We start from the raw sequence: 12,052 nt of genomic DNA on the forward strand, positions 1-12,052 counted from the left end.
TCTTGGAAGATTTGATATAATATCTGTACTTACCGTAACCTGATGCTGTCACATATTACTCTTCGCTCCTCTCACAGTCTCACATTTTTCCTGAGCAACTCTAGCATCCTGCTTGCTAAAGAATAGCAGAGTCCTAGAAGGTATACACAGGTTTGGAAAGAGAGGGAGAAATCAGAGCCTCCCAGAATGGAAGAATGTAGAGTCATTTTAGGAGAATGTAATCCGAAGCCACTTGCCTGGGTTCCTGCTAGGAATGCTTGAATGAGAAAATAACCTCCAGCTGCCTGTGTTCTGAGAATAAAATGAGAATAAAATTAGGTGGCCAACGTGACACAACCAGGGCTGCTTCCGGCGCGTCGCAGGAGGCTGACGTCACTGGAGCCCGGCGTCGCGTCAGAGCTGATCCGCGGTGGCGGCGGCGGCGGCGGATGCGGCAATGGCAGCGGACACCGAGCAGGCTTAAGGGCTAGGACCCGACTCCCTCCCGCGCCACCTCAGGCTCACCCAGCGCTGCAGCCTCAGTTCACTCCGCTCCTGCTCCCTCCCGACCGCTGCCCCGGCGGAGGCGGAGGCCCGGGCTGGCCGCCGTGTTCGTGTCCCGGCTCGGCCTCGGACGGTCGGGCTGCTGTGTGGAGAGGAGGCCGAGTCGGTAAGAGGCGGCGGCGGCGGGGCCTGGAGGCTGCCTGATTCCTGCCTGGCCGCCCGGGGTGTCCCTGCACCGTAAAAAGAAAATACTGAAGAACTGGATCCCAAGATGAGTAAAAAGCCCCCAAATCGTCCTGGAATCACTTTTGAGATTGGTGCTCGTTTGGAGGCACTGGACTACTTACAAAAATGATCTAAAAGAAAGGAAAATGAAAGATTAAAAAATGTGGAAATGTCTCCAAGTATCAGAGTTTGATAGAACAGTCTAAATTTTGAATTGACAAATGCTGTTTCCACACATTTGGAGTTTTCTGAGCTGTATGGAACATTTGCAAATGTATCCGTCACGAATTGAAAAAATAGACTATGAGGAAGGCAAGATGCTGGTTCATTTTGAGCGCTGGAGTCATCGTTACGATGAGTGGATTTACTGGGATAGCAATAGATTACGACCCCTTGAGAGACCAGCACTAAGAAAAGAAGGGCTCAAAGATGAGGAAGATTTCTTTGATTTTAAAGCTGGAGAAGAAGTTCTGGCTCGTTGGACAGACTGTCGCTATTATCCTGCCAAGATTGAGGCAATTAACAAAGAAGGAACATTCACAGTTCAGTTTTATGATGGAGTAATTCGTTGTTTAAAAAGAATGCACATTAAAGCCATGCCCGAGGATGCTAAGGGGCAGGATTGGATAGCTTTAGTCAAAGCAGCTGCTGCAGCTGCAGCCAAAAATAAAACAGGGAATAGACTTCGAACCAGCGTTAACAGCAATAAAGATAAAGATAAAGATGAGAGAAAATGGTTTAAAGTACCTTCAAAGAAGGAAGAAACTTCAACTTCTACAGCCACACTGGAAGCTGAGAAGAAGGAAGATCCTCCCACACCTAGTGAAACATTTGTAGGACTTCATGTAGAGAACGTTCCAAAGATGGTCTTTCCACAGCCAGAGGGCACATTATCCAACAAGAGGAAAAATTATCAAGGCAACTCATTTCAGGCCAAGAGAGCACGACTTAACAAGATTACTGGTTTGTTGGCATCCAAAGCTGTTGGGGTGGATGGTGCTGAAAAAAAAGAAGACTACAGTGAAACGGCTCCAATGCTGGAGCAGGCGATTTCACCTAAACCTCAAAGTCAGAAAAAAAATGAAGCTGATATTAGCAGTTCTGCCAACACTCAGAAACCTGCACTGTTATCCTCAACTTTGTCTTCAGGGAAGGCTCGCAGCAAGAAATGCAAACATGAATCTGGAGATTCTTCTGGGTGTATAAAACCCCCTAAATCACCACTTTCCCCAGAGTTAATACAAGTCGAGGATTTGACGCTTGTATCTCAGCTCTCTTCTTCAGTGATAAATAAAACTAGTCCTCCACAGCCTGTGAATCCCCCTAGACCTTTCAAGCATAGTGAGCGGAGAAGAAGATCTCAGCGTTTAGCCACCCTGCCCATGCCTGATGATTCTGTAGAAAAGGTTTCTTCTCCCTCTCCAGCCACTGATGGGAAAGTATTCTCTGTCAGTTCTCAAAATCAGCAAGAGTCTTCAGTAACAGAGGTGCCTGATGTTGCACATTTGTCACTTGAGAGGCTGGGATCCTGCCTCCCTCTTGACTTAAGTCGTGGCTCAGAAGTTGCAGCCCCACTAGCTCCAGATCTCTCTTACCATAACGAAGGCCCCAGGGCAGAAAAGGAAGCTGCACAGATGTTGACTTACCCTTCATCCAAAGCAGTAGCTGATGGAAGAGGAACTCCAACAGCTTCAGGATTATTGAAAACAGAAAAAAAAGTGAAATTGGAAGAAAAAAGCTCAACAATACTTGGTAAGAGAAAAGAAAAGGATAAGGAAAGAAAAGAGAAGAGAGACAAAGATCACTACAAGCCAAAACAGAAGAAGAAGAAGAAAAAGAAAAAGAAATCTAAGCAGCATGATTATTCAGACTATGAAGACAGTTCTCTAGAATTTTTGGAAAGGTGCTCTTCTCCACTAACTCGATCTTCTGGGAGTTCTTTGGCTCTGCGAAGCATGTTTACGGAGAAAAATACAGCCTATCAGTACCCAAGGGCAATTTTGTCAGTTGATCTTAGTGGTGAAAACTTATCAGACATGGAATTCCTAGATGATTCTTCAACGGAGAGTTTGCTTCTTAGTGGGGATGAGTACAATCAGGACTTTGATTCAACCAATTTTGAGGAATCTCAGGATGAAGATGATGATCTTGATGAAATTGTGCGATGTATTTGTGAAATGGATGAGGAGAACGGCTTTATGATTCAGTGTGAGGAGTGCCTGTGCTGGCAGCACAGTGCGTGCATGGGGCTGCTGGAGGAGAGCATCCCAGAGCAATACATCTGCTACATTTGCAGAGACCCTCCTGGTCAGAGATGGAGTGCAAAATACCGTTATGATAGAGAATGGTTGAATAATGGGAGAATGTATGGGTTATCATTTTTAAAAGAAAATTATTCTCATCTCAATGCCAAAAAGATAGTTTCCACCCATCATCTCCTTGCTGATGTCTATGGCATTACAGAAGTACTGCATGGCTTACAGCTGAAGATTGGAATATTAAAAAATAAACATCATCCTGATCTTCATCTCTGGGCTTGTCCTGGGAAGCGAAAAAATCAAGATGAAGTAATTGCTGGGGTAGAGAAAAGAATGGCGGTGCAAGACACAGTTAATCTAAGAGAAAAGACAGCTCATGTTCAGAACCACAAAGAGCCAGCTCGTTTGCCTCTAAAAATGGAAGGAACTTACATAACAAGTGAGCACAGCTACCAAAAGCCACAAAGTTTTGGTCAGGATTGCCAATCTCTTGCAGATCCTGGGATCTCAGATGATGATGATAGTAGTAGCTTTGAAGAAGAACAAGAATTTCATATAACTGATAAAAACCATTTACAGTACTCAGTAAAAGAAGATGGAATGCCTGAAAAGAATCCTTCTGAAGTGAATACAGTATTTGTTTATAATGATAAAAAAGGCACTGAAGACCCAAGAGACTCACATCTTCAGTGGCAGCTCAATCTCCTTACACACATAGAAAATGTGCAGAATGAAGTTACCAGCAGGATGGATCTAATAGAAAAAGAAGTTGATGTTTTGGAAAGCTGGCTTGATTTCACAGGGGAGTTGGAACCACCAGATCCTCTCGCAAGACTGCCACAACTTAAACGCCACATAAAACAGCTACTCATGGACATGAGCAAAGTACAGCAAATAGCAACTCTTTGTTCTGTATGACAACAGTGAAAACTTGATGAAAAGAATGTGGCTCTCTTCAGTCAAATCATTTTTATTATCCACATGACTAAGTGGATAGTTAAAAACCTTAGTAATGTTTGGTCACTTACTGATTTGTGACATCAGTAGGATGGCATCTTGGAAAAGAATATGAAACCTTATCAAGAAAGCTAATATAAAAAATTCCATGAACAAGCCGCAAGCGGTAATGTGTTAAATGCCATGGATCAGTGAAGTAGAATATAATACTAAAGGGACTCGAATTGGCAGGTGTTTTGAAAAGTTGTTCACATGAAGCTTGAGATATCTGTAGAAAGAAGTATGGTACATTTATATGGTTTTTAGTAGAAAGACCCACATTTATAAACCAGCATTTAGCTAAAAACAAAATTATAGAGGAAATTTAAATTCTGGAGAGTTCTACAAAGTTGCTGTAAGAACTGTCTGCTCTGCAATTGATCCAGCTGCACAGAAGTTTAGGGCATTTAAACTTATATGGGATCATGAGCTGTTTTCTGGGTGATTAACGTTCTTAGTCAGAAAACTGACAGTAGAAGCATCACTTCTGGAAAAACAGTTGTGGAATTCTTACTTCATTATCAATATATTTTAAAAATAGACACCAGATAATTGGAGTTTATTGCAGGTACTAAGCTTATCAAAAACAAATTGGCTTGTAGAAGGGCCACCAGTGCCAAATGATGTTGATACTGCTGGAAAGAGAATTTTAAATATTGTGGGAGTTCTCCCACCCCAAGTCTCACATAATGCCATCAGTCCATCAAAAATGTATATATCATATATAATATATATGTGTATAATATATATATTATATATATAGTGGAATTGCAGTATTCAGGCTTCAACATACAGTTTAATCCTGAGTATGCTTGTTGTTTGCCTTCAGAGGAAAAAAAAATGTAAACAACCTCAGCTGGGATGAGGAGTGACAAAAATATCAAAATAAATTTGTGGCCGTGGATTTTTTTAACTACTAGTAGTGGAATACTGGAAATGCTTCATTTCTGAAGATGAATTTTATTTTTAAAAACACATGTGCACTCATAACTTTTAGCTTTGGTCACATGGACAAGTTTCTGAAACCAAAGGCAACTAAGTTGCTGTATTAGCTCTTGCTGGATTTTGAGCCTAGGTCCTACTGTCTGTCAGCGCTACGGGAGCTGTCTGCCGCCCCCAGTGCTCCGTACGCAGGTATGCGAGGTGTGTGTGCTTGTTTTAAACAAACACTCAACGTACATATGTGCATAACAGACACATATTTATATCTACACATATCTAGTTTTATTACTATAGACTCTTAAGAATTGGTGGTTAACATGAAATGTTACCTTTTAACAGACTGTTTTTAAAATTAAAATGTATGTACAGGTTTTGAAATTTTTTTTAAAAGGGGAAAAAGACTGTTAAGAGGAGGCTATTTGATGACATATAACACTTGAATATTTTTTGCCTCATTCTGTTTATCAGTTCTAGCAATCTGTATAAATGCATTTTAGAACTGATAGACAGTAAACTTGAATTTATCTTTGATAAGAATACATACCACTGTACATTCAAATATTATTTAAATTTGCAAACACACTGTTCTATATGTAAGGTACTGTATGTAAAACTCTTTATTAAAACTGTTCCACGTATCTTAAAATTTCAGCTTGCCTTTTTGCGGCCTTACATTTTGGTGTAAAGATGATTAAAAGAATGTGCAAGAGAGTCATTAGAAATTTTTATTGCCTTTTTGAGAGTCTGCGACTTGACAAATGTGCCAAAGATCACAGACATAAAATACAGTCCTGTGTATTTACTTGTGATGCATTAATTTTGTCATAAAGATTTGACTGATAGAAAAAAAAAAAAAAAAAAAAAAAATTAGGTGGCCAAATTCCCAGGCTTTCACTTTTCTGTTTTTCTAAGCTTCTCTTTCTAATCTCTCTGCTTACTTTTCTACACATTAGATATCTGTGTTGCCATTTTCCTTTGTTCTTAGAAATAATAAAATTAAATTTCCCAAACATAAAATAAATATAAGCTTTAGGACTAAGGTGCCATCTGATTAGCAGGCGTTAGTATAGCATCATCTTTTCAGTGTAGTGCACATGAGTACAGAGAGAAAGATAAAATTGTATAAAAGAGAAAGGAGAAACTAAGCCCATTTTGCCCATATTTAATTGCCTGATTACCAGCAAATGACTTAGCTTCTTCTTAACTGTGAACTAGAGATAAAGACACCTATTTATCCAGGTTGTTATGAAGAGGAAAGAGATAAGTATAACAAGCAACTAGTGTAATAGTTATAAACATATAAAGATATATAGATAAGTTGAAGCAAGCATACTTACAAATACACACAAACAGTCTGCTTGGAATGAAATTAACCACAATCTTCAGATTCCAGTAGAATGAAAGGGATGCAGTTGTCCTTCCCATAAATTCTACCTGCCTGCACTCAGAGTGGGTTTCCTTAATCTCCAGAAATTATGGCAGCACATTACACATAAGCTTGTAATTACTCATAATAATCTAATGGTTTTTAATGAAGAAAACTTTAAGATTCTTTTGAGAGAAAGAGATTTTAAATAAATAAATACATAAACACACACATTTTTCTTGGACACAAAGATTTAACATTTAGTGCTGCCATATCTCCCCATCATTTAAAAATATTAATTAATTTCCAGTAAAACTGACAATAGATATTCTTAATCTTGACATATTTTTCTAAAGGTCTTGTGGATACTTGAGTTTTTGAGAGTAGCCAAGAGTATTCTGAGAAAGTAGAGTACTAACATCAATTATTGAAATGCATTAAAAACCATGGTAAGAAAACCACTTTATGATTGACATATTATTAGGGAACATGACCAAAGGAATAGAATAGGCACAAATAACACAGGAATTTAGTACACCATGAAAAAATATCATCAATGGAAATATGCTATTATGAAAATGGAAAAAATATTTAAAATTAGGATATAATTTTCATACAGTGTAATTGACCTACTTTAGCATACAGCTCTGTGGGTTTTCATTAAAAGGCATTGTGTAATCACCACCACAATCAAGATATAGACATGTTCCATTAATTCAGAAACTTTGCTCAAGCCCCTTTATAGCCAACTCCCCTCCCCACCCCAGCTCCTGTGTACCACCAACATTTTTTTCATAGCTAAGGTTTTAATTTTCCTGAATGTTGACTTAGTTTGTCAGTCTGCTATAACATATACCACACAATGGGTTTGCTTAAACAATAGACATTTATTGGCTCATGATTTTGTAGGTGAGACATCCAAAGCAAAAGCATTGGCTAGAATGTTATCTTCCTCTGGGTCAGCAGCTTTCTGGTGCTGGTTGCTGATGAGTCCTAGGTTTCCGTGGCTTCTCTCCCTGCCTCGTGTCAGCTGGTGATGGCCTCTCCTTTCTCACTGGTTCTATGGACTTCAGTCCTAAGCTCTTGGTTCCTCCCCATGACTTTCTCTATGTCTAGATTTTTTTTCTGCTTTTATAGGACTCCAGTAATGCCATTAAGACCCACCCTCATTCAGTTTGGCCACACCTTAACTAAAATAACATCTTCAAGAGATCCTATTAACAATGGGTTCACACCCACAGGAATGTGCATTAGGTTTAAGAACATTTCTAAATTGGGGTACATAGTTCAATCTACTATAATATCATACAAATTGAATTGTACAGTATGTACCTCTTTTTGGATATGGCAAGATTCTTTGGGATTTTTAGCATATAAACAAATAATCATACAAATAATAATATCATTTGTGACTAGAGACAGCTTATTTCTTCCTTTCTAATCTATATGCTGTTGATTCCTCTTTCTAGCCATCCTATGCTGACTAAATCTGAATGAGTTCAGTGTTGTATAAAGTGGTGATAACAAACATCCTTGTCTCATTTCTAGTATTTGGGGAAAATAAGTCAGTCTTTCACCATTAAATATGATTTTTTTTGTAGTTTTTGTTAAATATCCTTTTCCAGTTTGAGATTGTTCCCTTCTATTATTAGTTTCCTGAAAGTTTTTGTCACGACTAAAGGGTATTTTGGTAAAATATTTTATCTGTATCTGTTTATTGAGCATGTTTTTTCTTCTTTCCTCTGTTTATATGGTGAATTATTTTGATTGGTTTTTGGAAGTTGAACCGGCTTTGTAAGGTCCTTTTGGTCCTAATTCATCATCTTTTTTATATATTGCTGGAATTGTCTGCTAATAATTTTTGAAGATAATTTGCGTCTATGTGAGGGATATAGTCCTGCCTTTTTCTTTTCTTTCAATGTCTGGGGTTGGTTGCATGGGGATGTCAGTCTCATAGGATGAACCCAGAAATATTTCCTCACATTGGATCTGGGAGATTTTTTATAAGATTGATATTATATCATCATCAAAAGTTTGGCTGAATTTGAATATGAAATGCTCTGGCCCTGGAGTTTTTTTGTCTCTGTTGTTGTTTGCTGTTGGAAGGTGTTTAACCACCAATTCAAATTCTTTAGGACATGTAGAACTATTCAGGTTACCTGTTTTTTCTGGAGTGGACATTAGTGGTTTGTCCCTTTCAAAGAATTTGTCCATTTACTGTAAGCTTTAAAAAGAAAGAAAATAATTAAAATTTCTTAATCCTTATTTTTATAACTACATTTCAGATGTGCCATATTCAAACTATGTATGAATTTTAAAAGAAATAAATTATTGTGAATGTGGAAGAGTTTAGTATGAAGGTATAATACATGCTCCATATCCACCGTAGAAGAACGGAATTTTATTATACATGAAAACAAAACATTTCTGTTTTGGAAAAAAAACAAAAATAAAGTCATGTGCCAATGACAATTAAGAAAATGAATTTTGTGAAAAAATTATAATTTCATCAATGTATAAGAAGCTTACTCAAATCATTAAGAAATAGGATTGCAATGAATTGTAAATGGGTTGAAAATATGAGTAGTCAGTTGACAGAAACATGAAGTGTTGCATGAAGATATGCAAAGATATTCAATTTCCCTACTGACTGAATGAGACAAGTCAAATTATTGATGATATATACCTTTTTATTTATCAGATAGGAAAAGATGCTGTTTTCTCTTTATGGTTGTTGTTTTAAAAATAATAACAATAAAGGCCAGGTTGTAGGTGGTATTCACTCTGATTCATTCTTGATATTCTTGTATTTTGGTATGGGTCTTTGTTATTTAATGTTGAAATTTAAATAGTATGTATCCTTTACCACAGCAGTTACTTTTCTAGGAAGGAACCCTCTTGTATTCAAGACCATGTTTGTAAAGATGTTTTTTGTTATCAATTGTGGATCATTAAAATAAGTGATGGAACTTCCAAATAACAAAAACATTAAGCCATTTGAATACCATTACAGTTATTTTTATGGTAGGGATAGCAACAGAAGTACATAGTTTTATAATAAAGTGAGGAAAATGAAAGTGCTTAATTTCTTGTTATTTCTACTGACATATGAAAGTGTGTGTACAAACATACTTATTTATAAATGAAAAATTTCTGGAACAATAAATACAAATACTACCCAATGGCACTAGAGTTTTGAGAAAATGAGAAGCTCTTCTGAACATTTTGATATTTTATATTTTTATCATGTGCATGTGTTGCTTTCATAATAATAAAACAGTCTCTTAAAACAAAACAAGCAATATGTACTTCATTATAAAGAACTTGAAGATACAGAGGAGACCAAAAACAAAGTATAAATCAATCATAATATAGATGACTGGAATAAACCACCAACATTATTTTAAATAAGACCAACCTTAACTAGGTGTTTCTGATTGTTTTATTTTTAAAACTAATTTTTTGATAGAGTATTGAAATATAAAATATTGAAAATTATATCATGGGCACATCTGCATAACATTACATGTAATATTTGCCAAAACATGTATTCCATGCTTGAACTAAATTTGTTCACTTGCTTGGAAAATGATGTTGAACCTTTTCTACATTGACATATATATATATAGGCTATTTAAAATATTAGAAGTTAATGAACAATTTCAAGCCCATTAATATAATGGTAAAATTTCTTTCTAAAACAAAGGTAACAATTTAGAGTCTTGTGCAAAATTATAGCAGTTTCATTTTCAGAGTATTATTGCCAGCATTAGATACATCTGTTGGACATAATTGAAAATCACTTGTTGATTTAGGGAGAACACTGTGGTGGTCCTAAGACTCTAGACAAAAGTGTAATAAAAACAATAAATACACTGAAAGTAAAAAATTTTAATAGTAAAACATGTGTTATAGGAGTCACAGGGGGCCTCAATAGAGCTGGAAAGATTATAGCTACAGACCCTCTGTGCTCAGGTCCTATACCGGTTTGTATATATTATGTCCCCCAGAAAAAGCCATGTTCTTTGATGCAATCTTGTGGGGGCAGACATATTAGTGGGGATTAAGTTGGAAGTTTGGATTAGGTTGTTTCCATGGACATGCTCCCATCCCAACTGTGGGTGATAGCTCTGATTGGATAATTTCCATGGAGGTGTGGCCTGCACATTCAGCATGGGTCTTGATTAGTTCACTGGAGCACTATATAAGCTCAGACAGAAGGAGCGAGCTTGCTGTAGCCAAGAGGGGCACTTTGAAGAATGCACAGAAGCTGAGAGAGTAGTTACAGATGACAGACAATTTGAAGATGGCTGTGGAAAGCAGACTCTTGCTCTGGAGAAGCTAAGAGAGGAAAAACACCCCAAGAGCAACTGAGAGTGACATTTTTGAGGAATTGCAGCCTAGAGAGGAATGTGCTGGGAGAAAGCCATTTTGAAACCAGAACTTTGGAGCAGACGCCAGCCATGTGTATTCCCAGCTAACAGAGGTTTTCCGGACACCATTGGCCATCCTCCAGTGAAGGAACCCAACTGCTGATGTATTACCTTGGATACTTTATGTCCTTAAGACTGTAACTGTAACCAAATAAACCCCCTTCTATAAAAGCCAATCCATCTCTGGTGTTTTGCATTCTGGCAGCATTGGCAAACTAGAACAGGTCCCAAAGACCAACCTCAGGCTCATTGATTTGCTAGAACTCACAGGACGCAGAAGTGGTTGTCCTCTTAGTTACAGTTTGTTACAGCAAAAGAATAGAGAGTAAAATTAGCAAAAGGAAAAGGCACATGGGGTGAAGTCTGGAGAAAACCAGGCACCAGCCTCCAGGTGCCCCCTCCCACTGGAGTTGCATGGAACCTTTAATTCCGCCAGTCATGATGTGTCCAGGCTCACTAGAGTCTTCGTGTCCAGGGCTTTTATTGGGGTTTTCATTGGGGGATCAATCACGTAGACATACAGTGCCTACATGACTGACATAAGCTACTAAAGCTCCAGATCCCCAGAGAAAAAGCCACTGTTCATCCTAAATCGCATTGTTGGCATAAACTATCTGGGAAACTGATTACAGTGTAGCTTAAGGACTCAGGCATGCAAACACACACTCATCAAATGGAACATTCCAATATCTCATTTCCTGGGAGGTGGCCAAGTGTCAGTACCGAAAACGTGACCTTTTTGGAAATGTACAGGGTTTGAACAACTCAGGTCTGCTTGGTTGATACTTTCCTGCATACACTCAAATCTGTGCTACCATATTTTAATTTGATTCATCATCTACCATGATGCTCATGGGCTTTCTTATTTTTCTTTTTCCTACCCTCATCTAATAATGTTGGCCTTATTCCTGGCATACCTAATGAAATATATATTCAAAAAGGTTGGGGGGCTGTGTAAAAAGCCCTAGATTTATATCAACTTTTAAAATAACTTGTGCATTTTCCACAATAGGAACTCATCTTTCAGATCAGTAAAAATTCTTTCTGTTTTCCATCGTATGGTTTTGTTCTATGTAGATCTTATTGAGCTTCTTCCTTATTTGAAAACTTCTCTCCATACCCTAGAATTTCCCTAGGAATGTTACTTTTAAATTTCACTGGTATAAAACTATGGTGTCTAATAGCTTTTACCTGTTTTATATGGACTCAAGATTTAAAATTTATTACTGGGCACTTGAAGTCTAAAGCTCATATTTGTATCAATATCTATTTCCAATATGACTTAACAATTTCAGATGTATTTAAGGTATTTTTAATGTAAAGATTTTTTGAAATTGTTCAGCAGCCAT

General features: G+C 37.5%; 1 protein-coding gene across 2 annotated transcripts; it reads left to right on the forward strand.

The window, feature by feature from the left end:
• Positions 1-389: 389 nt before the first annotated feature.
• On the forward strand, positions 390-5,535 carry LOC119524349 (PHD finger protein 20-like protein 1). Of its 2 annotated transcripts, XM_037822938.1 has the most exons (3): positions 390-837; positions 983-2,007; positions 2,197-5,535. In XM_037822938.1, the coding sequence occupies exons 1-3, from the start codon at positions 755-757 to the stop codon at positions 3,882-3,884; spliced, it is 2,796 nt and encodes a 931-aa protein (XP_037678866.1). In that variant the 5' UTR covers positions 390-754; the 3' UTR covers positions 3,885-5,535. The 2 variants fall into 2 exon arrangements, with proteins under 2 accessions (XP_037678866.1, XP_037678865.1); XM_037822937.1 differs by having other exon boundaries at positions 983-5,535.
• The last annotated feature ends 6,517 nt before the right edge of the window (positions 5,536-12,052 follow it).

Source organism: Choloepus didactylus, assembly GCF_015220235.1.
Source record: "Choloepus didactylus isolate mChoDid1 chromosome 5 unlocalized genomic scaffold, mChoDid1.pri SUPER_5_unloc1, whole genome shotgun sequence".
NCBI lineage: Eukaryota > Metazoa > Chordata > Mammalia > Pilosa > Megalonychidae > Choloepus > Choloepus didactylus.

Coding starts and splice junctions, on each gene's coding strand:
- LOC119524349 (XM_037822937.1), top strand. CDS start 755: ATGAGTAAAAAGCCCCCAAATCGTCCTGGAATCACTTTTGAGATTGGT. Junction 838..982: donor CTGGACTACTTACAAAAATG/ATCTAAAAGAAA, acceptor ACATTTGCAAAT/GTATCCGTCACGAATTGAAA.